Below are 24,382 nucleotides of genomic sequence, written 5' to 3' on the forward strand. Positions count from 1 at the left end.
TTGTAATCCTAGCACTTGGGAGGTAGAGGAAGGAAGATCAAGAGTTCAAGGTCATCCTCAATTACAAAGTGAGTTTGAGAAGACCCTGGAGACCTGTAGCAGCTTGTGGCAATCATACATTCATTTGTCCAACAATTTGTTTTTTACTAAGTCTCTGTCTATTTTACTAATGAAGATTCAGGAGCCAGATGCTGGGGTGAAAACCTGCTAGCTCAGAGAGACAGAGAGAGCACCCAGCTGCTTCCTCCTTTACCATTGTCCCAGAAAGAGAGCTTTCCTACACCACCCCACCCTATGACACAAAACCTCCTCCAACTGGATCTCCCTCCCCTCTACCTCCTGTGTATCTCTCCTCCCGACCTTCTGACTTCCCCTTACTCTCTATGGTCACTTCCAGTCAACTGGCTGCTTGCTCTGCCTCTTGACCTGTGGTTGATTTTATTTAAATAATGCAACGGCAGGGTTTGTTGTAGCTAGAGTTTTCCGGCCTTGCCCACAGTCAGGACAAATCTCTGTCACCCGCCAGTCCCACAGCCGCTCAGACCCAACCAAGTAAACACAGAGACTCACATTGCTTACAAACTGTATGGCCGTGGCAGGCTTCTTGTTAACTGTTCTTATATCTTAAAGTAACGCATTTCTACAAATCTATCCCTTGCCACGTGGCTCGTGGCTTACCAGCATCTTCACATGCTGCTTGTCCTGGCAGTGGCTGGCAGCTGGCAGCGTCTCCTTCTGCCTTCCTGTTCTTTTATTTCTCCTCTGTTAGTCCCGCCTATACTTCCTGCCTAGCCACGACCAATCAGGTTTTATTTATTGACCAATCAGAGCAACTTGACATATAGACCATCCCCCAGTACAGCCAAGTGCAGACCATCTCATACACCTGCACTCAGGCCCATGGTCCTAATCATCCTCTATGCAAACCTGCTGGGTAACGCCACAAGGAACCCAAGAAGGGCTCCCACAGGACATACATTAACATCCCACAGCAGTTTGTAGTGTAATTAAATATCCCACAACAGGGATGAGGGAATGTTTGGCCAGATTTTAGTTGCTGTGTAGAAATACCTAAAGAAACCAAAGTGGAAAAAGGTCCTCTTGGCTCATGATCTCAGAGCTTTCAGTCAGTGGTGGCCAGCTCCCTTGATCCTGGACTGTGATAAAGGAGACGATCATGGTGGGGCACAGTGAAGCAAGCAGCTCACTTAATAACAGGTGGGAGTTGGGTGACGGAAGGTGCAGTCCTTAAACCCCTCCAAGGTCCCAAGTCCCAAGTATCTTCTCTTAATAGCCCATCAACAGATTAACTCATTGATGAGGTAAGAGGTCCTCGTGATCCATCCCCGCCCCCCATACACACACGCTGGGCACTGCTGTATTGAGAACCATGCCTTCAACACAGGAGCCTTTAGAGGAATCTTTTAGACATGACCTACAACAGGGAACAAATTTCAGTTTTCACTAGCAGTCCCAAACTTGGAAGAATAGAAGAATAAAAGATTCCTGGTGCTACTCAAACCTTCTAAATTGAGCACTTAGGAGGATAAGGCTCAAGGATTTATTGTCAACACGTGGCCCCATCCACCCAGATGATTTCCATGTAGACATTCAGGAATCAACCCTGGAATCGTCAGTTGGGAGCAAATGCTTCAAATGAGAGTGGCTAAGAGTAGTCTTTCAAGAAGGGAATACAGACAGAGGAGCAATTAGATTGTGATGGGTAAGAACGATTTTCCTCTGGAAATACTGGGACCAAGACAAATCCAACAGGACATCTAGATCGGGATGTCTAGTATGCAGCTAGAAATACTTCTGGAGTCCAGGAAAATTGTCAAGTCTAGAAAGGTCAAGGGCAGAAAGATCCAGACATCAATAGTACACAAGAGACAGATGAGGTCATAGAACAAATAAGGTTACAGATGAAGATAGAAAGGGAGACTGCAGACAGAACTCTGGGGGAGTGGGCCATGGCAGAGGAACAGAGAAGGCAGTGCAGTGGGACGACCCAGGAGCTATGAGCAAAATCCGAAAAACAAAGCTTTGCTTTGCCAACCAAAGGATAAAAATTTTTATTAATAAAGGACAATGTCAATAAAATATTAGGTGGCCCAAAAGGGTAAGAACGAAGGCCAATAAAGCACTGTTTCCATAGAATGGTGGGAAAGCAGAATAGGAAGGTATGCCACTCAAGGAGAAGAGGCAGAGAAAAGAAAGTTAAGTCAGTAGTTTCAAAGAGAGGTGAGACAGAGAGAAGGTCTTCTGGAAGCTATTTTCATTTTTAAGAAGGTAAACGTTAGAACTTGAGCTATATACCTCAGTGGTAGAGCACATACCTAACATGCATAAGGTCCTTGGTTCAGTCCCCTGCACTGACCAAACAACAACATAACTAGAGATGTTTGAACAATGGAAGGAGAAAGCAAGGGGACAAAAGAATGATGATCGAAATCAAGAAATAACTGGTTTGCAACATCCTGCAAAGACTGGAGTCAGATGGTCAGTCAGGGAAGAAACGAGGAACGATATCGTAGACAGTCTGAAGGTGTAGAGGACACTTCTGAATGTCTTTTGAGGAGAAGAAATCGAGCAAAAGTAGATGACTAAATCAGCTCTCAATAAGAGAGGAAGTGAACAGGGTTGGAAGCATAAAAGTGAGTAACAGAGTAAAAAACGAATAACAGAGCCAACAAGAATTATCACAACCTTAGTGAGTTGTAAAGAAAAGCCAACGAGGGTATTTTATTTTATTTAATAAAACACATATAAGTACTGAAATTGTGCCATACAGTGTTCTGAGCACTTTACACACATTAACTCAGTCATTTCTATAACAACTCCATCGTTTGAAATTGTTATTACCCCCATTTCCCCTACAATGAAACTACAGCCCAGGAGATGAAGTGAACTGTACAAAACACCTACGTGGCGGAATCAGGATTCACATCAAGTGGCTATAGCCTAGGTCTGCTTCTAACCACTCTACTGTGCTGCCTCTTTAGTACAAAAGGCAATGGATGTGTTCTAAAGCCAAACAGGGAATATTATGAATTTCTATTTAGCACTACTCAGAAGCTTAGGACAGCGGGATTAGCAATAGGAAGAGAAATACAATGAACTTTACAAACTCAATGAAGGGGCTGGAGGGATGGATGGACTAGTGGTTAGAAGCACTTGCTGCTCCTCCAGAGGACCTGAGTTCAGTTCCCAGCATCCATGTCTGGTGGTTCACGACCACCTTCAACTCCAGTTCCACGTGGCAACTCACCACTGTCTGTAACTCTAGTTCCAGGGGATCTGACCCCCTCACACAGATATACATGCAGGCAAAACACCAATGCACATTAAATAAATAAATAAACAAATAAATAAACAAATAAATAAATAAATTGACGTGTATATTATGTCATTAGTCACTGTAAAAGAATAAATTAAAATTTGAAAAGCCAGATGTGACAGTGTATGCCTGTAACCCCAACACGTGGGAGGTAGAGGCAGGAGAATTAGCAGTTCTAGATCATCCCTGCTGCATATTAAGTTCAAAGTCAGCCTGAGCACACAAGACCCAGTCTCTCTTCCCAAAGCAAAGTGCTTCAAGTTACACCCTTTACAGCCTTGAATTTGCCATGGAAGGAATCCAGTCAAGTCTTCAGATACCTTTAAGATGTATTACATCTTTCCTACTGTCCTTTAAACTTCTTTTTAATGACCCCAGCCCCTTCAGTGACCACTTTCTTGGCCTCAAATTAACAGCTTCTTTTCTAGTTAATCTACCAGTTTTTCACACCCTTTTGTTCTGTTTTTTGCTCACACTTCTCACTATAAAACTAGCTAAAAAGCAGCCAACAATATCCACATGAATGGTGAGCTAGCCTGAATTCTCCTCTACACAATTAGACCATCACTTTTAAGTTCATCTTTCAGCAGCCCTTATAACAAGCTCAATTCCCAAACACAGTTCTTTCTCATTGGCACCTGAAATCTCATAAGCATGGTTACCTTCTGAATCCCTATCACCATTCTGCACTCCCATTAAGCTTGAGAGATGGTTTAGCAGTTAAGAGCACTTCATGCCATAAGAGGACCTGAATTGGGTTCCTAGCACCAGTGCTGGGGAGCTCACAACCACACATGACTCCAGCTTCCAGGGATCCAACACCCTCTCTTGTCATCTGCAGGAACTCATCCACAAATAAAAATAAATCGTTTTTCTTTGTTTGTTTAAAGGCACCTCCAATTAAGCTCTGCTTACAGCACTGCACTTCTCTAGCATGCATCTCGAAAGTTTTCCTACTTCTCCCACAAACCAGTTTCAAAGACTTCTTGAATCATATGGGCATGTAGTCAGAGGAAAGATTCCTCTTCTCTAGGACCAGCTTTCTCTGTTAGACTTTCCATAACTGAGGACATATTTACTTTGGCTCACGGTTTCAGATCTATCAGTCATCACAGCAGGAAAGAGACAGCAAAGCAGAGCAGCCTACATAACCATGAACAGGAAGCAAAGTGAAATTGATGAGGAAGTGATACAAATATATGCATTACTCTTACATGTGTAATAGAATTGAATTACCAAGTTTCCATGCCTTTCTTGCTCCTAGCAAAACATCTACTTGCAAAAGTATTTATTCCTGCAATTTCTGTTCCTGTAAACAGGCCTGTGATGGAAATTCCTTTTGATGGACATGGGACTCATCAGGAAACAGACCACCTGTGACTTGACCAATAAAAGCTGTAAGAAGTTGTGGGAGAGGACTGGACCTTCCTAAAGTATTAGTTAGGGTCTCTTAGTTTTATGTGAATAAAGACTGTTTGCTTGATTCTTGCTGTTGGGATTTCCACAAGAGAATGCCTGAGCAAGCAGGCTTTCTCCTTTTCCCCTTTTCATTCCAACAGGGCCCCCAGCCCATGGAATGAGTCTTTCTTCTTTAGCTAATCCTCTCTGGAAATGTCCTTATAGAAACACCCAGAGGTCTGTATTTTACTAATCTCTTAGATGCTTCAGAATCCAATCCAGTTAACAATCAAAATTAACCACCAGCAGAGTGAGGTGGCGCATACCTTTAATCCCAGGCAGAGGCAGATGGATCTCTGGGAGTTTGAGGCCAGCCTGGTCTACATAGCGAGTCCAGGACAGCCAGGGCTACAAAGTGAGAAAAAACAGAACAGAACAGAACAAAACAAAACAGACCCTATTGCTTAAGATGCCACCGACTTTAGTCCAGTACCAACCTGGAAGCTTCATTCCTACCGGCTAGCTTTCATGGTTGTAGAAAATTCTATGCACGGTAACCAGGGAGTTGAGAGGTGGGAGAGAGTGACTGATAATAATCAGCATCAGTCAACTGTAAACCCTGTGAGATACAATAAATACTGGCCTGACAAGATATACCACTTGCCCACTGGTACTACAGTGAAGGAATGCTACAGGAATAACATTAGCAAAAGAAAAAAACACACACACAATTAAATAGGAGAGACGTAATCCTGCTATATCCTGCTGTGCGTTTTCTTGTTATGGTTTGTGTATATGGCGGTGAGGGTAGAGATCGGGAAGGAAGCCCAGAGCCTGTACATGCTAGGCCAGTGCTCTACCACTGAGCTAGTAGAAGGCCAGCCCCGGAGCTGCTAAGTTCTTCCTGTGCAGTTACGCCTCTTAAGACATATTCTAGATTGGTTGTGAGGAAAGAACTGGATTTAAAGTCTGCTCCATAAGATGATGGACCCCATGCCTGGTACTGTTAACTGGGCCAAAATCCTATGGCTGGATAGATAGGTCATCGGCCCTAGAGAAGAACCCAGGAGTACTATTCTTCTGCTAAATAGTTTACTATTATTAAATTCTTCTTTTATACCAATAAATTAGTACATTTCTCAACCATCATCAGTGAAGATTCTTTTTGCAGTGGGTGCAAACAATAAAGATTCACAAATGGTTGGTGTGCAAAAAATAAGAGACTACTATACAGTGCTCAGCTCTTAATGGGGCACCCCTCCCTCCCTCCCTCCCTCCCTCCCTCCCTCCCTCCCTCCCTCCCTCCCTCCCTCCCTCCCTCCCTCTCTCTCTCTCTCTCTCTCTCTCTCTCTCTCTCTCGCACTCGCACGCACACGCGCGCGCGCACACACACACACACACTCATTACAGAAGAGGGGCAGGAAGAGTCTAAGAACAGGGGAGTAAAGATCTGCAGTGAAAAGGTTTTTGCCAGAGACGGTAGCACAGCTGCACACATGAACTCACAATGGCCGGGGTTACAAGCACAAGATCACACCAACCAAATCTCAGTATTGATTTAGGGGGACACTCATGAAGTCCCACCAGTGCTAATATGTCTTGCTCATTGATAGCTACTGAGAGAGGGAGAGTCAATTTTGCGTAGGGTAATGGGCCCTGGGATATGCTCCAGTAGACAGTCACACACCCATGAATACACAAGCAGCACCAAACGGACTCAATGAGTTTAATAAAAAAGAGAGAGAGCATGAAATTGGGAGGGAAAAGTGGGAGTAAAGTACCTGGGGCATGGGTCACAACACATTGTATACATGTATAAATATTCAATAAAGTGTTTAATAAAAATATAATAAAATTTTACAACTTCCAGATCTCCACTGTATCAAAGGAGCAATACAAATGTCATTTTCTGAGTTAGTCCTGATGACACAAAGATAATCTCAGCTACCTGGGCAGCTGAGACAGAGAATTGCAGGTTCAAGACTTGCCTGGGCTACAGAGTGAGTTCTAGGCAAGCCTGGGTAATTTAATGAAACTCTGTCTTAAAATAAAAGAAAAGGTGGCCGGGGGGCCGGGTGGTGGTGGTGCACGCCTTTAATCCTAGCACTCAGGAGGCAGAGCCAGGCGGATCTCTGTGAGTTCAAGGCCAGCCTGGGCTACCAAGTGAGCTCCAGGAAAGGCGCAAAGCTACACAGAGAAACCCTGTCTCGAAAAACCAAGAGAGAGAGAGAGAGAGAGAGAGAGAGAGAGAGAGAGAGAGAGAAGAAAAGGAGGACTAGAGACGTAGTTCAGTCAAAGAGTGCCCACGAAGCATGTGTAAAGCCTTAGGTTCAATTCCCAATGCCACTGAAAAGGTATTTCTATGTATGCCATGACATAAAAGAAACAGGAAGTAGGCACAGTGGTGTAGCTATAACTCTAACACTTGGTAGGCTGAGGCAGGAGGATCACAAGTTCTAGGCTACATAAGAAGATACTATCTTAGCTGAAGAAAAAGGATAGAAAAGGCATCAAGCAGAAGTCTGAGTTTTATTTTATTCCGTTTTTGAGTTTTTAAATTACATCCCTTGTATTTGTGTGGGGTGAAACATACAACAGCAGACCTGCAGACGTCAGAAGACAACTGCGGGAGTCCACTCTTCCCATCCAAAGGCGGCTGCACCTTACCTGCTGAGCCACCTCACTAGCACTGATATCTGCTGTATAAAAAGCATTTCTGGGCTGGAGAGTTGGCTCAGCAGTTAAGAGCACTGACTGCTCTTCCAGAAGTCCTGGGTTCAGTACCCAGCAACACCACCCACATGGTGGCTCACAACTGTCTCTAATGCTAGCTCCAGGAGATCCATCACCCTCATCTGGCCTCCAAAGGCACCAAACACATACATGATGCACAGACATAGACATTCAGAAAAAAAACCCATAGACATAATTATTAATTATGTGGAAGAATGTAATTAATGATCATTTAGGCCTGTAATTCATTAATTAATGCCCATTGGTGGTACAGGCCTGGAAACCTAGGAACATAGAAGGCTGAGAGAGGAAGATGAGAAGTTTGGAAGCTCTAGTCCTGCAAAGCCAGCCTGGCAATTTAACAAGAACCCTGTCTCAAAACAAAAAAGAAAAAAGAAAGAAAAGATCAATCCAATGTTTAATGATTCAAACACAGGAGTACATTGTAGAGACAGAACGGGAAAATACTATTTAAAAACCCTTATTATAATAATTTATATGCCTTCACCCGAGCTCCAGATCAGCCAGTGCAACCTAGCAAAACCAGTCTCCAAACCCAAACCCCTTGAGACTTGGTGATCCTGTCATGAAACGGCAACAGCATAGGGCAAAGCAGGTCAGCCTCCATTCTGACCTGACCGCTGCTGCACCCGGAGTGATGGTGTTTCAGTGCCTGTTACACACCCCACTCCCCAGCTGCTGACCGCTGCTGCACCCGGAGTGATGGTGTTTCAGTGCCTGTTACACACCCCACTCCCCAGCTGCTGACCGCTGCTGCACCCGGAGTGATGGTGTTTCAGTGCCTGTTACACACCCCACTCCCCAGCTGCTGACCGCTGCTGCACCCGGAGTGATGGTGTTTCAGTGCCTGTTACACACCCCACTCCCCAGCTGCTGACTTAGCATGCACTGATGAAGCGCAGGAATTCTCTAGCAGGTGACCTGAACTCAACAGCTGGACTGCAGCTTGGCCACTCTTCACAATCACTGTCCATTACCCCGAGTGGTTTATAGTGAGGTGAGTCATTCTTCTGCCCTCTTTTTACATGTTATTTACTGTCAAGGGGTAGCAGTCTCAACGTGGGGAAGAAAAACCAGCATGAAGCAACTCATGAAACTGAGGCTTTGTCCACAGGACCCTAACACCGTCTGTTTGAGCATATTAAAGTCCTATCTCACACTTCTGTCACCAACTTAAAAAAAAAAATCTTGAAGTAAATGTTGCCAGGAAGTTAAAATTTTAAAAAAGAAAAAAATATAAACTGTCTCACATGAAATGACTGCACATAAATTGGGCACAGCTCACAAACCAAACATCTCTCAGTAAAATCCACATTGGGTTAGAAAAGCAGATTTTTTTTCCCCTTAACCTCAAAGAGCACAGGAAGCCAGCCAACCCAATCTCCATAGGAATGCTCCAAATGTCAGCTCCATTTTCTGAGACAAGCCCATCACTTGCCCACACTTGGCTGCCTAAAAGTTGCCACACACCCGTCTTCTCCTTCACAAGACAGCGCCTGTGCAGAAAGTCCTTCACACACCCCAAGTGCCCCGCAGATCTGCTTTCTGAGGTGGGGGGTTTGTTTTAAGACTTTCAAGTTTCTTTTCACAAGTTCACAGACCATGCACTAATTAATGGTTGTCATGAGGCCAAGAAATCTTTTTTTCTTTTTTAATTTATTTATTTTTATTTTATGTGTACAGGTGTTTTGTCTGCATAAATGTCTATGCACCACATGCAAGCAAGCCTGGTGTCCACAGTGATCAGAAGAGGGTGTTGGACCCCCTGGAACTCGAGTTACAGATGATTGTGAGCCACCATGTGGGTCCTAAGAATTGAACCTAGGTCCTCTGGAAGGTAGCCAGTGTTCTCAACAGCTGAGCCATTTTTCCAGTCCCAAGAAATGCTATCGTTGAACTGGAATCTTGAACGATACTTGAAAAGAAGAGGCACTTCAGGTGAGCTGACGGAACAGACTGAACACAGGTTGTGGCAGAGCGCCTGCAAAGCACACCGGAGGCCCTGGTGAGGAAGGCAGTACGAAACAGGCACACGACACAGCAGAAGGGTTACTCCCTTGTCGTCATCACGTATTGACGTATGTCCTGAACTAAACTCGGGGCATCACATCGAGCCTTTCAACAGTCCACACACTACACCTAAACTAGCGACTTCATCCATGATTCTTACACGTGTTTTTCATGTTTATTGTGTATGTGCACACTCACGTGCAGGGCATGTGCGTGCAGTTCAGAGACAACTGTGGGAGTCAGCTCTTTCCTTACCCATGTATGCTCTTGCTGCTTTCTTGGCAGCAAGTACCTGTACATACTGGGCCATTTTGCCAGCTCCTTTTTTTAAGGCTTTTTATTATGGGATACTTAAAAATACAAAAATAGAATGGTCTGATGAATTCTCAAATACTTAATTCATGACTAAACTTGTTTCTTTTGTAGGTCCTTCAACCCTGTCCCAAAATAAATATTTTATAGCCAATTATAGACATTATATGATTCCATTTGCAAGTACTTTAATTTGCAAATTGCAAGTATCTCTAAGAAATAGACATTAAGTCAAAGCAATCACATTTCAGTAGTTTACCCAAATGTCAAGTGAGAGAGAGAGAGTGTTTATTGTAGGACAAAGAGGACTGAGAGTAGATACCTAAAGAGTCTCCTCGCCGGGCGGCGGTGGCGTGCACTTTTAATCCCAGCACTGAGGGGAAGTGCCAGGCTGATCTCTATGAGTTTGGGGGCAGCCTGGTCTACAAAGGAAGTTCCTGGACAGCCATGACTACACAGAGATACCCTGTCTCGAAAAAAGCAAAATAATAAGTTTATCAGAATCATGTTTCAAGCAAGACTCGTATCTGTTGATGTGTATCTTAAGATCCTCATGGTTTGTGATTCTCTACGGAGGAAGGACTGAATTGTGAGGGTAATGATAGTGTTATCTTCATTATGGTGGAAGTCATACACCTGTGTCAGAGCTCATGGACCTCTCAAAGGGTGGACTGTAACAACCTTTACAATCTGTCTTAGGCCAGGCAAGGTCAACCTAAGCTATCATATAGTGAAATTCTGCAAATGTTTATAGCGACTTAGAAATAACTTGAATGTCCTAACACACACACACACACACACACACACACACACACACTCAAATAACAAAAATGAAAATAACCAACCAATAGGCATGGTGCCATGTGCCTATAATCTCAGCACTTGTGATGTGAAGGCAGGAGGATCAGGAGTTCAAGGTCATCCTCATCTACTAAGTAAGTTCTAGGCTAGCCTGGACTATGTGAGATTGTCTCAGAAAAGAGAGCGGAGGGGAGGGAAGAGGAGGGGAGAGGAGGAGAGGAGGGGAGGAGAGGGCAGGGGAGGGCAGAGGAGGGGAGGGGAGGAGAGGAGGGGAAGAGAGGGCAGGGGAGGGCAGAGGAGGGGAGGGGAGGGAATGAGAAGGGAAGGGAGGGGAGGGGAGAGTGGGGCAGAGGAAAGGAGGAGGTCCAGGGAGACGGTGGCTCAGCAGGTAAAAGCAGTAGCCAACAAGCCTGATGACCTGAGTTTGATCCCGGAACCCAAGGTGGAAGAGAACCAACTCCTGATCTCCTCTGACCTTATACACCACGCCATGGCGCTGTACACACACACACACACACACACACACACAGGGGGTAAGGGAGAAGGGGGAAGAGAGAGTGAGAGAAATCAAAAGAGAGGAAGGGACAGAAGGAAGGAGACGGGTGGAGAGGGAAAGAATATGAAGAAAAAGAGCAAAGAGATATTATTTGACCAGGGAACAAATACAAATGAAAGTCAATTTCATGTGCACTTCAAAGCAACAGCAAAAAAAAAAAATCAGTGTTCAAATCTGACTGGTGTGCAAAGGCATGAAAACTTGGGACTACTGCTCACAGGGCAAGGCGCCAGGTGCCCAACATAGCCTGATGCATCATCTTAAACAGTGTGACATGGTGTGCTATTGAAATGACGCAGGATGGATGACAGTTCTACAAACACAACCCTGAAAGCCAACAGGAATTTCCAGGTCCCACAGTGCCATGGGTCAGACACTAAGCAGTTAATTCAACAGTGGGGGAGGCGTAAGTCACTTCACAGACTAAGAGACTGTGAGAGGAATAAGTTACCAACTGGAATGAAAGGGAAGGGACCAAAAGACAGGCCTTATGTTTACATATGAATTAGCACATCAAACAGACTCTTTTCTATTGAACCACACACATTCATCTTAGTCTTCTTCCTTCACCCCTGAGTACAAACTGTTCTACCTTCCTCCTCTCATCTGCCCCACTCTTCACGTCTCTTCCCCAGAAATAGGCAATAGTAACTTCTCTAAAGTTACATGGTCACCTAAAGCCGTTCTAGAATGACAGAGGTAGCCAGGCATGGTAGCATATGCTTGGAATTCCAGCAGGAACATTCCAAATTTGAGGTGGCATGGGTACACAATCAGACCTGTCTCAAAAAAAAAAAAAAAGATAGCAGAGGCTAGACAAGTTGAATTCGAATCTGAGATCACTCTGAGGGTCCAAATCCAGAATGTGTACGACTATAAACCTCTATCTAGCTAACCCTAGACCACACAAGTCCATAATCATGAGGATACCAAGATGTGTGGTAATTAAATAATATTCCTATTAAATAAAGAAGTTAGATTATCAACACATACATTTCTCATGAGTATATATAAATAAAATGGAAGTGCCTCTGTATGGGAAGAAGGGCTTCCAAGGATTATAATCATTCAATTAGTACCTTCTTCACTGAGCCCTCTAGGACACTGAATGTAGCATACCAAATCCTAATTTATTCCTCAAAATACGTCCAGTCCATTTTTATCCTACTACAGAGATACTTGAATATCCATGATTACTGCTGCCCTGTTCACGATAGCAAAGAAACGGAACCAGCCTAAATGCCCAACAAATGCACAGATAATGAAAATATGATAAAGTGCCTGCAAGAAAGCCCAGCAGGACAAGGTCCCTGGCACCAACCTCATGACCTGTGTTCAATCCCCAGGATCTACATGGTGGAAGGAAAAAGCCGACTTCCAAAAGCTGTCCTCTCACCTCCAGATATGTGTTGTGGCACACAAATACACACATTCAAGTAACAAAAACGTTGAAACCGTGATAGATATGTGGTGGTTTGAATGAAGATGGGTTCATATATTTGAATGCTTGGTCCCTAGTTGGTAGCAGTGTTTCGGAAGGATTAGGAGGTGTGGTGTTGTTGGAGAAAGCATGTCACCGGGAGTGGACTTTGAGGTTTCAAAAGCCCATAACAGACAGGCCCAGTCTGTCTGTCTGTCTGTCTGTCTGTCTCTGTCTCTCTCTCCCCCCTCCCTCCTTATCCCCTACCAGCCTTCTGCCTGTGGATCGGGATGTAAGCTCTCAACTACTGCTCCAGCACCATGCCTGCCTGCCTGCCTGTCCTCACACTCCCTGCCATGAGGGTCATGGACTCACCCTCTGAACTGTAAGCAAGGCCCCAGTTAAATGGTGTCTCTTCACAGCAACAGAACAGTAACTAAGACAGTATACACTGGAATTCTACACAGCTGTAAAGAAAAATGAAATTTTCAGGAAAATGGAATGAGCCAGAAAATATATTAAGCGAAATGACCCAAACTCAAAGAGACAACCGCCACACGTTCTCTCTCGTGTATGCATGGGTATAAACAAGGGTAAAGACCCCAAAACCCTAAAAAAAAAAAGGTCGTGCCAAGGAAGAAGGAGTGCACAAAAGGGCGCCTGTAACATGAAAGCAGAAGAAGGTGATACGGAGGAGGCAGGGGAGGGGAAGAGGACAGGAAAGACCATGTGAGTGGAGAAGCAACTGAAACACACTGTTTTAAAATGCCATTAGGAATTTACTTTAAGTCAAAAAAAGAAAAGGGAGCCATTATGATATCAAATACTTTGCATGCTAATTTAAAAAATAAAATTTGGGGCTGGAGAGGTGGCTCGGTGGCTAAAAGCACTGGCTGCTCTTCCGGAGAACCTGAGTGTGGTTCCCATTATCCCCGGGGCTCACAACCATCTGTACCTCCAGTTCCAGGGGATCTGATGCCCTCTTCTGGCTTCTGTGGGAATTAAACATGTGGTGCACAGACATACAACAACAGGGTGAAACACTCCTTTTATTGTCTTATTATTTTACTTTACATGTATGGGTGTTTTGTCTGCATGTATTTCAGTGCACCACATACATGCCTGACACCCAGAGGCCAGAAGAGAGTCCCAGACCCCCTGGAACTGGAATCACAGCCAGTTTTGATAAACTGGAAAGTGGTGGTGCTCACCTTTAATCCCAGCACTCCAGAGGCAGAGGCAGGCAGATCTCTGTAAGTTCAAGGCCAGCCTAGTCAACAGGTTCAGTTCCAGGGCAGCCAGTGCTACACAGAAACCCTGTCTCAAATTTCCCTGCCCACCCCCCCCCCCGAAAAAAAGAGTTTTTCAGATCATAGAGAGACACATTGTATCTCTTTGTCAACTGGCTGCCAAAAGTTCTTAGGCCAATAAAGGTTCAAAGTGATGGTTCCCCATTAGAACAGACAAGGTGAAGCAGTTCACGTCTATAATCTCAGTACACAGGAGGCATGCCATGAGTTCAAAGCCAGCTTGGCTACACAGTGAATTTCAGACTAGCCTAAATTATGGTGTAAGACCCTTTCTCAAATAAAAAGGAAGAAAAGAAACATACAAACCAGAAAGTCTGACTTGACATCAAATTTTTGAGCAGACTGATCTTTAACTGAATTTACCTAGCATTACGTACATGCATTCAACAGCCAAGGCTGTAAATGTGACAGGATTCTTCTATTACATTTGTAGATGAAAACAAATTCCACAGCTGTCATCCTCTTCCTCTCCTACTTCAAGAAATTCCTGAATGTAAAGAGTGCATCAACTACTGCCCTGCTCAATCAAGGGTGCTATTGAAGAGAGGAGAGGCACCAAGACAAGCAGTCTCTTGATAAAGGCAGAGAGAAACGGAACTGAATGGGGGTGGGGGGGAGAGACGGAGCTGAATGTGGGGGCAGAGACAGAACTGAATGGGGGGGGGGGGGCATGTAAAGAGACAGAACTGGAAGGGAGGGTCTATCATGAGTGACTTCCCAGAGTAACAGTCAAATGTTTGGGAAGGACTAAACCTAGCCAGCAGAGTCACTTTTAAAGAAACAAGGCTAGCTGGTAAACATGCTTGTTGAGCAAGCCTGTCAACTGGGTTCCATCTCCAGAACCCAGAACCCACAATGGAAGGCGAAAACTGACTTCTCTAAGCTGTCCTTTCAACTCCACACATACACGATGGCACACACACACCTGCACTCATACACACATACACACACACTAACCAAAATAAGGTTACTGAGTTATACTAAAATAATAATAATACTTAATATAAAGGTGGAGAATGATTGAGGAAGACTCCCAGCTGACCTCTGCCCTTGACATGTATGGAGAATTTACCCTTCCAAAGAGTTCAAACATTTTTAGTTTAAATCTTAAAAAAACGTAAAGTTGAATGTAGTTCTCTTAGTTTCAATCACATTTTACATCCAGTTCCTTATTCGGTGGGCTATGGGGCTTTGTGATTCAAATATGAAAAATCAATACTCACAGGCAACTGCTCTCCTTTTTACACACACACACACACACACACACACACACACACACACACACACACACTTCACAGGCAACTGCTCTCCTTTCTACACACACACACACACACACACACACACACTTCACAGGCAACTGCTCTCCTTTCTACACACACACACACACACACACACACACACACACACACACACTTCACAGGCAACAGCTCTCCTTCCTAGCTTTTCACACACATAACTCCTCTTGGTCTCTGTTTCCTCCTCTGTGAAGTGGGAGTCACCTTATTACCAACTATACCCATTGCAGGAGAACACTACCAAGACTTCCATGAGGGAAGGCACGTGAAATCATTCTTAAACAACAAAGTACTATATAAATACTGGTTGCTATATATAAACACTTCAGGTGGGGCACTGAGAAAAACAGTCTGAGAGGAGAGTTTTGTCTACCTGAAAGAGCAATAAGAACAACTTTAAGCTATTAGCTAAATATATTCAAGGAGGGGGCTTAACGTAAGCTTGAATTATTATTTTCAAGTGGATTCTTATCTGAACACATTCACTTTGTACAGAAAGAAAAGGAAGAAGAAGAAAGAGAGCTGGGAGGTAGCTCTGTTGGTGGAGTTCTTGCTTAGCATGCTCAAAGCCCTGGGCTTCATCCTCAGCTCTGCAAAACCTGGGCAGCCCCAGCACTGGGGACAGAGAGACAGAAGGATCACAAGTTTAAGGCCATCTGCAGCTAAATCGATCTGAACTACATGAGATTCTGTGTTCAAAGGCAGGGGGAAAGAGGAAGAAAGGAAGAAGAAAGGAAGAGTGGGTGCCCAGCTCTCAGCTCACCAAAATAACTGATGAAGTTCAACTGGGGAGAGAGGGTGGAGTTATGACAGTCAATACACAGAGCATATTGCTGCATAAATGAGAGAAATCAAGGCGGTGTTACCAAACTCTCAGATTACATGCAATCCATATATACAGTCGTTTCTTTCTGTTTTTTTAAAGATAATCATTTCTACAGAGGGCTTCAGAAATCAAATTGAAAGTCTGTTCCGTAAGTACCAGACAGAAATAATTCTGTCCCTGACAGAGGTAGCACTCCCGCAAAGAAAATAAGACACCCACAACAATGAGGTCAAGGGTGTTCTAAGGGTGGCCTGGGGAAAGGCACAAACCACACACCAGCCAAACAAGTCTCCTTTCAGAAGAGCAGCCTTACTCCACTACTGGGACTGTTCTTTAACGGACCTAAGACATTTTGATAACTGGGCCACACAAACAGAAAGCTGAATTTCTGAAAGGGTATCACGATAATGACACTAAGTGACAGAACCGTACAGGCAGCAGACAGAGAAGTAAAGGTGACTAATCTATAGAGACAAGACCAAGGACCAAATCATCCGTCACCATGACAACCCAAGTAGGTGGAGGGAAATACAAACACTGACCAGTTCCCCCCCCCCCCCCCCGGTGACACCAGTCCTTCAGGTGAAGACCCCTAACCCTGGGATCTGAAAAAGATTTGCTGAGTGGAAGGAGGTGGCCAAGAACGGACGTGAGTTGACTGATGTGGCCAGGTCTTTGCGCGAGGTTCTCTACGGTGACACTAACAGTACTTTTGGTGGGGCAGCTCGAAGGGTCGCGGGCTCGCAGGCAAGAGACCCACCCGCCCGAAAGGGGAGTCCTACCTGGTGCAGGGCTGTCAAACCGTCCACGTTGACCGTGTTGATGTCCGCACCTCTCGCCAGAAGCTTTTTCACCTCGTCCGTGTCCCCGCTGGAGCAGGCCGCCAGAAAGACCGCACCATCCTCGAAGCGGACCCGGGGGCTCCCGCGTCTGGTCTGCCGCCCCGTGCCTTGTCGCTCCGCGGACTCCTGTTCTGTCAGCGAGCCCCGCCAGCGCCGCAGCTGCTCAGCCCGCCGCGCTCGCGCCGACTCTGCCCGCTTCCCTCCCAGGTGCTCCAGCTCCGCCATGGCTCGAGCCCCCGCAGCTGCTGCCCAAACCACCACCACCAGAATATCTGGTAGCCTGGTGTGGCCGCCGCCGCCTCCCTCGGAGGGGTTCAGCCGGGAAATGAAGGCGGAGGCCCCCGCGCCGCCATCTTTACTCCTCCAGCGACTGGCACCGCCCACACGCTCCTTTAGCTTCAGCACGCAGGCGCTGCTCAAGCCCCCTGTCATCACGGGACTTGTAGTAAGAAACCTGGCCTAAGGGCACGCTGTGGCCCTCTGGGAACTACATATCCCTGGATGCATTAGAAATCAGTCAAGGACAAGCTGCACCCTTCTCCGCTGCTGGACCTAACCCAGCCACCTTTGCCCTGAAGCTGCAACTAACTGTCTTCCCCGACCAAGGGCAACCTCTTTCTGTAGGCATTTTGGGAATCGTAGTTTATTGTTGTGACCACTAACTAAACTTAGCTCCCTTAATTATCCCTTAACACTTGAAAAACGAAAAAGCAGCAGTAATTAACATTATTTTCTAAAAGGGAGGACTAAACGTGAAGTATCAGAAGAACTAGAATTCATCTGGTTTTACATTTAGTTTCATTAGCATGTATTAGTTGTGAATGTGCACTGGGAAAAGCATGCATATACGCATACAATATCACAGTTTGACATAAAGTATTTTCAATATGACATTTGTTCCAGATCCATAAAGATTTCTGAGTGGTCGAAGTTTTTCATCAAAAATGTGAAAATGATTAGATCGTTATAAAAGGAAGCTGTGTTACATGCTAACATCTGAACACTTGCCCATTCCTCATTTTCTACTGGAATAAACTAGGAATCATATGTTGAAGAAATAAGCTGGTCTAAACGGCTCACACCTGTAATACAAGCACCAGGAATGCTGACATGATTGCCAGGAGTTCTGCGGCAGCCTGGACTATATAGTGAGTTCAAGGTCAGCCTGGGCTACAGAGTGAGACTTCTCAAATCCACTCCCCTCCAACAAAACAAAGAGGGGGGAAAAGAAAAAATGAAAGGGAGGGAGAGAGGGAAAGAGGAAGGAATGGTGCTGATGTATTCTCAGCTCTTGGGAGGTTCGGGCAGAGTATAAGGAGTTCAAGGTCATTCTTTGCTTCCCAGGCAGCCCCAAACCAGTCTGGACTACATGACACTGTCTCAACAAAACAAAACCTTTTTGTTTTTCAAGACAGGGTTTCTCAGTGTAACAGTCCTGGCTGTCCTGGAACTCACTCTGTAGACCAGGCTGGCCTCGAACTCACAGAGATCTGCCTGCCTCTGCCTCCGAGTGCTGGGATCAAAGACGTGCCCCACCACCACTAGGCTCAAAAAACGTTTTTAAAAGTAATGAGATTTTCTTGGTAATTTGTCAACATGGAACCTCTTCTTGTTGATCATTAAAATTGCCCAAAGTTCCTAAATAGAACTCTGTCTAAAGAATAGAAGAGAAATGGATATCAAAATAAGGTAGGTGCTGGACATGATGAGACTCACCTATATATAATCTTAGAGTATCGAAGAGTCTGAGTCCAGCCTAAGCTACCAAAGGAGCCGGTCTTAAGTATAAACAAACAGATGAATCAGGAAAGATTACTAAACCATCAGCTTCACTCTCTTTGCAGTCCTCCTGAACTATTTTAGTACTCTGTTCCTAGTAAATGACAGCTACTCAGCTTTGTGTTTCACTATCCCACTTTGTATTTCACTATCCCGCTTTATATTTTACCAACACACTGGTTTCTAGTAAGGACTTTAAAGATGAGATAAAATTTTCAGGGATCAATAATGGTACACCTTGTGGAACTATATTCTGGTTTGCTTTGTCTGAGATGGAGTCTCATTTACTCAGGTTGATCAAAGATGAATGTGGAATATTGATCCTTCTGACTCCATATCCCAGATTTTGGCCATGTTCTTTTTGCATTCTCTCTCTCTCTCTCTCTCTCTCTCTCTCTCTCTCTCTCTTCCTCCCTCCTTCCCTCCCTCCCTTCCTCCATCTCTTCCTCTCTCCCTCTCTGTCTCTCTCTTCTTTCATTCTTCTTTTATTATTATTATTGTTATGCACAAAGTCCTGTACTGTATAAACCAGGTATGGTCACAAATATTTGCCTGTAACCCCAGCACTTGGGAAGTGGGGGCAGATGGGTCAAAAATTCAAAGCTTTCTTTATGTAGGGAATTTTACCAAGGGCAAAAGAGACCCTGTCTCAAAGATAGATAGATAGATAGATAGATAGATAGATAGATAGATAGATAGATAGATAGATCTCAATGATAGGAGGTTTCAGAAAACAGGAAGAATATTGAATACTACTTTCTTATAAATAACTGTTATATTTGCTGTTCTTCTTTTTTCTTGTGAAGGTAAGAGTATAACACTTCCTTTGGAGACTTTTACAGAAAACAGTAAAAGTTTAATTCTTTAGATAATTAAAGTGCATACCTACCTAAATAGAGACAAATTGCAACAGGGCCCCAGACCTTAGCACAAGTGACTCCAGGATGGAAGTTCCATTCAGGCTGTAAAACACAGCACATAGACAGCACCATCTGACAAAACTAAAACAAAGACCTAATCCATCAATCAAAACCCACAGTCCTGGGAAAGTCTCTAAACGTACTACCCCTGCTTTGTGGCATATGCAGTTCTGCTTCTGGCTAACTGTTCCTCTTAACTGAAGCATGTCAACCCAGAACACGGTTTTTGTGCTCCAAAGCTCATCCCGAGAAAGTCTCAGTGCTATTGTGGGGTCCCGAACACCCATGTAGTCAACAGCTAGCCGACTAATAAAGACTTTCTATTGGCTTAAACCCATGTCCTTGTGGTCTTCTCTGGTGAATTCCCCACAATGTATCTTCCAGCTATGTGGTTACTAAAAGTAATAGTAATTATTAATATCTTAATTAGTTTAACTACATCAGTCAAAAATTATACCACAAAACATCCATCTTCCTATAACTTGAAAAGTTTTTGTTTTGGGGGGGGGGGGGGTTGGGGATTTAGCTCAGTGGTAGAGCGCTTGCCTAGCAAGAGCAAGGCCCTGGGTTCAGTCCCCAGCTCTGGAGAAGTACACACCAAGGCCAGAAGAGGGCATCAGTTCCCTGGGCCCTGGAGCTATAGGTGTCTGCTGGACCCCAGCTTGAAAAATAGGTGCAGGGATCTGAACTCAGGTCTTCAAAGTTGAATAGCAAGTGCTCTCCACCGCTGAGACATCATCTCTCCAGCACTCTAATAAAGCATTTGTAACTACATGTTAAGTCCAAACAATCCCAGGTACAAATACAACATAATTTGTATATTTTCAAAATAACTGGTCCTGAAAAATGGCTCAGTGGGTAAGAGTACTTCCTCTGCAAACATGAGGATGTGAGTTCAAGTCCCCAGCGCCGACATAAAAAGCCAGGCACAGCTGATAGTCCTGTAACCCCAGCACTGGGAAAATGTACTTCTGGTTCTGTGAGAGAACCTGTCTCTAGGCAATAAGGTGTAGAAAAACAGAGGATAATCCCCAATGCTGTGGAACAATCCTTTTCTACGCTATGAATATGTATTATTCTCACTGGATAATAAAAAGCAGACAGGCTGGTAGCTGGGCAGGAAGTTAGGCAGGAAAGCCAAACTGAGAATGATGGGAAGGAGGGGGAGTCAGGAGAGACACCAGCGAGCCTTCCCAGGAAGCAAGACATGCTAGAGGACAGGTAAAGCCATGAGCCACATGGCAAGACATAGATTAATGAAAATGGGTTAATTTAAGTTGTAAGAACTAGTTAGTAACAAGCCTGAGCTATCGGCTGAGTATTTGTAATTAATATAAGCCTCTGTATGGTAATTTGGGAATCGGCTGCCAGGTTTTTGGGAACAGGTGGTTGGGACAGGAATATTCCATTTACACCCCAACACCCTGGACTCCACATGAGCTATGTGGGTGTAGATACTCACCTGTGTACTTGAATGTTACCACATATATACACCACACATACTCTTTCCACACAGCACACTCATTCACTAAATAAATATAAATATAAATGATCCAACTCAGAGGTCAATGTGTAAAACAAACTTTTACCAAGTAACTCAGAGGTCATTGTGTAAAACAAACTTTTGCCAAGTAATAATTTTCCATATTCACACTTGACTTGTAACATTAGAGCACTCTACTTTTAAAAAATAATGACATGCTGGCCACATGCTTATAATCTTAACACTTAGAAGATAGAGGCAAGCCAGGCGGTAGTGGCGCACGCCTTTAATCCCAGCACTCAGGAAGCAGAGGCAGGCGGATCTCTGCAAATTTGAAACAAGTCTGGTCTACAGAGTGAGTTCCAGGACAGGCATCAAAACCAGAGTTTCGAGAAACTCTGTCTCGAAAAACCAGAAGAAGGAGGAGGAGGAGGAGGAGGAGGAGGAGGAGGAGGAGGAGGAGGAGGAGAAGGAGAAGAAGAGGAAAGAGGATCAGGAATTCAAGTTTATTTATTTGGGACCCTGCCTCAAATAAACAAAATAAAATAAATAGTAATAATACCTAGACAGGAGGATTGTTGTGAGTTAGATGCCAGTCTGAAATTCAGAACCAGGCCCTTGCCTCAAAAATCCTAAATTCGAGCCAGGTGTGGTAGCCCATGTCCTTAAACCCAGAACTTGGTAGGCAAAGGCAGATGGATCTCTATGAGGTAGGTGGAGGCCAGCCTGGTCTAAATAGCTAGCCCCAAGCCAACCAGGGCTACATAGTGAGACCCTGTCTCAAAAAAAAAAAAATCCTAAATTAATTAAAAAATTTAAAGGTAGCATTTAGGGCAGTCTTTCCAGCCTCTATTCCCATCAGTAACATAGCTCCCTCTGGTGGACAAACGGAAACTGTACACCTAGATGGAGCCCTTGCTGTCTCCTTTCCTTTATCCAAACTACAGTTGCTCCTTCCCACCAAACCCAATACAGTGTGTGAGTTTTCTAAGAGACCTTTTAAATTCTGTTTTTCAGAGAAACATCCAAGGAAAGTTCCATTTCAGTTCTGAAAGTGGAACTAATTGACATACAGTCACTGTTGGAATAGGAAGAATAAGATGTTGAAAGGATTAAATATCAGGAAATGCCAGCAGTAAAATAATCAGTAACTCCAAAATGGTAACAGAGAACACTTTACCTCAATGAGTAAATCCTAACCATAAATACACAACCTTGAAAATCAGGTTAGACTATTGCGTGATTGTAGCAGGAAACTTTTCTGTGTCCCGCAGCTGTTCGATCCCAAATAAGCACATAGAGGCTTCTATTAATTACAAGCTGTTTGGTCTATGGCCCAGGCTTATTACTAACTAGCTCATTCATCTTAAATTAACCCATTTCTATTAATCTATGTATCATCACGTGTCTCGTGGCTTTAATCGGTCCATTACATCCTGATTCTCAGGCAGCAGCTCCAGCAGCTCCTCTGACCCCACCTTTTTTCTCCCTGTATCTCTCTTGGATTCCCCACCCCCCTGCTGTCTCCTGTCTTGCCATAGGCCAAAGCAGCTTCTTTATTAACCAATGGTAGCAACATATATTCACAGTGTACAGAAAGACCATCCCACAGCATGTGATCCTTTATAGTTCATAATTTTATAATAACTTGCATAACTCATTAGCTACTCACTGGTTCAGTCCTACAACTAAAGTGGGGGAAGCCCAGAGGACAATCAAGGTCAGAGTCCTGGTGAATTTGAGGGTCCCACCAGACAAAACACACCATGCAACCTTCGTGAGGAATCAGTTGCTGCTTAACATCAGTTTGGACTAAATGCAGAAATCACTTTAGCAGCCAAGATTATATTGGCTTAGGAGTTCAGAAAGAGACTGGTTTCTATTCCTATGCCTGAATTGTGCTCTGAAGCTGCACAATTACCTAGGAACAGAGAAAGTTAAGAGGAAGGATGGTTGGTCAGTTGATTTGGGGCCCTACCTCCCAGGGTTCCCAAGGTCTAAGCCGAATCCCAGCTCTGCAGAGCCTCAGGTCTTGAGATGCCGTCCCACACTCCCAGCTGTGTAGTTACGGCTAGAAGCCATAACTTGACATAACTAACTTGGCTATCAGCATGTAATTCCTTGTTCAGAAAATACCACCTTTCTGCTGCAAGCCGCAAAAGTATATGCAGTAGGATTTCAGCTGATTATGACAAGCTAATACCTGGAAGAAGCCAAGGGCCTTCCAGAGGTCAAGCTGAGGCTCAAGGAGCCTTGGTGATATTTGGCTTTTGATTATTAGCCATTTCCTGCTATGAGCTTCTTGTGTGCTGTTGTAGCTTTTCCATCCTTCACCAGGCACAATTTTCCCTCTACTAATGAAATATTAGATAACCTTCTGTGCAGTAACATAGCCAGGATCCCTAATTTCAGGCCTTTCTGTCACTATTGTCATTAGCAGCATTTGGCCAGGACCACCCCTGGATGGACGAAAGTATCTCATCAGAGATACCTCTGTACTCTCTAAGGACAGACTTAAGCATCCAGACTATTTGTTTGAGAAGGCCTGGCAGATGTGCTAATTAAGCTTAACCTTTCCAAAGTCTTATCTCTAGTTTTAGATCTACCTTTAACTATTAAGTCAGAACTAAAGGGTTTCTACTTAAAGGTACATCAAGCTGACTCAGGCTACCCAGCCACCGAGTACACTCCCCGGCCCTGCCAGAAAGCAGTAGCCAAGATAGCTTGGACAGATAAGGGGCCAAAGGAAAAGAAGGCAGTTTGTTTTCACTCGTCACTGATTTAACTGAATTTAGCTCTCAGTTGATTCTAATCCCCCCTTAGTTACTTCCCTTTTGGGTTTCAGATGATGGCTGGCAATTACTGCTCTTTTGTGTGGATCTTATTGTCCCTCCTTTTGACCCTGAGGGCATTCAAGCCTGGTGACCTTGCTTTCACCAGAGCATTGCTATTGCATGGGTGTATAACTGGAAACCTCAGTCTTGGGAGACAAGACAGAGAAGATAAAAGAGAATGGAAGAACTAGATGGGTAAGAACTGGAGAGGAACGAACTGAGATGGGAAAGAACTAGATTGAAGGGCTAGAAGAGAGTACTAGAGGAACGAGATGGAAGATGAGGAAGAGCCAGATGGGGAAGAACAAGATGAGGAAGAAGGAGACGGGAGAGGAGCTAAGATGGGAAAGAACTAGATGGATGAGAACCTAGATGGGGCGGAACTAAGTTGAGAGAATTAAGATAGAACTTAGAGGGGACAGTAGAGAGAAATCAGGGAAGAAAGGAGCTAGGCATGAGAACAGACTAGAAGCTGTATATAGAGAACACTGACTCAGAAGAATAA

At 44.4% G+C, this 24,382-nt stretch overlaps 1 protein-coding gene across 14 annotated transcripts in view; it reads right to left on the reverse strand.

The window, feature by feature from the left end:
- Positions 1 to 17,248, reverse strand: part of Ppp1r12b (protein phosphatase 1 regulatory subunit 12B) — a 213,777-nt gene extending 196,529 nt beyond the window's left edge. For 4 of the 14 annotated variants that reach the window (XR_013043272.1, XR_013043274.1, XR_013043273.1 and 1 more), the window contains exon 1: positions 16,802 to 17,246. Coding sequence is in view for 6 of the 14 variants with exons in the window: in XM_006982456.3 (XP_006982518.1) it covers positions 16,802 to 17,086 (285 nt within the window). In the remaining 8 variants the exon portion in view is untranslated. Of the gene's footprint in view, positions 1 to 16,801 lie in introns of all 14 variants that reach the window. The other 10 variants (XM_006982456.3, XM_016001015.3, XM_006982454.4 and 7 more) reach the window with 4 other exon arrangements.
- Positions 17,249 to 24,382: the final 7,134 nt, after the last annotated feature.

This window comes from Peromyscus maniculatus, chromosome 11, assembly GCF_049852395.1.
Source record: "Peromyscus maniculatus bairdii isolate BWxNUB_F1_BW_parent chromosome 11, HU_Pman_BW_mat_3.1, whole genome shotgun sequence".
NCBI classification, from domain to species: domain Eukaryota; kingdom Metazoa; phylum Chordata; class Mammalia; order Rodentia; family Cricetidae; genus Peromyscus; species Peromyscus maniculatus.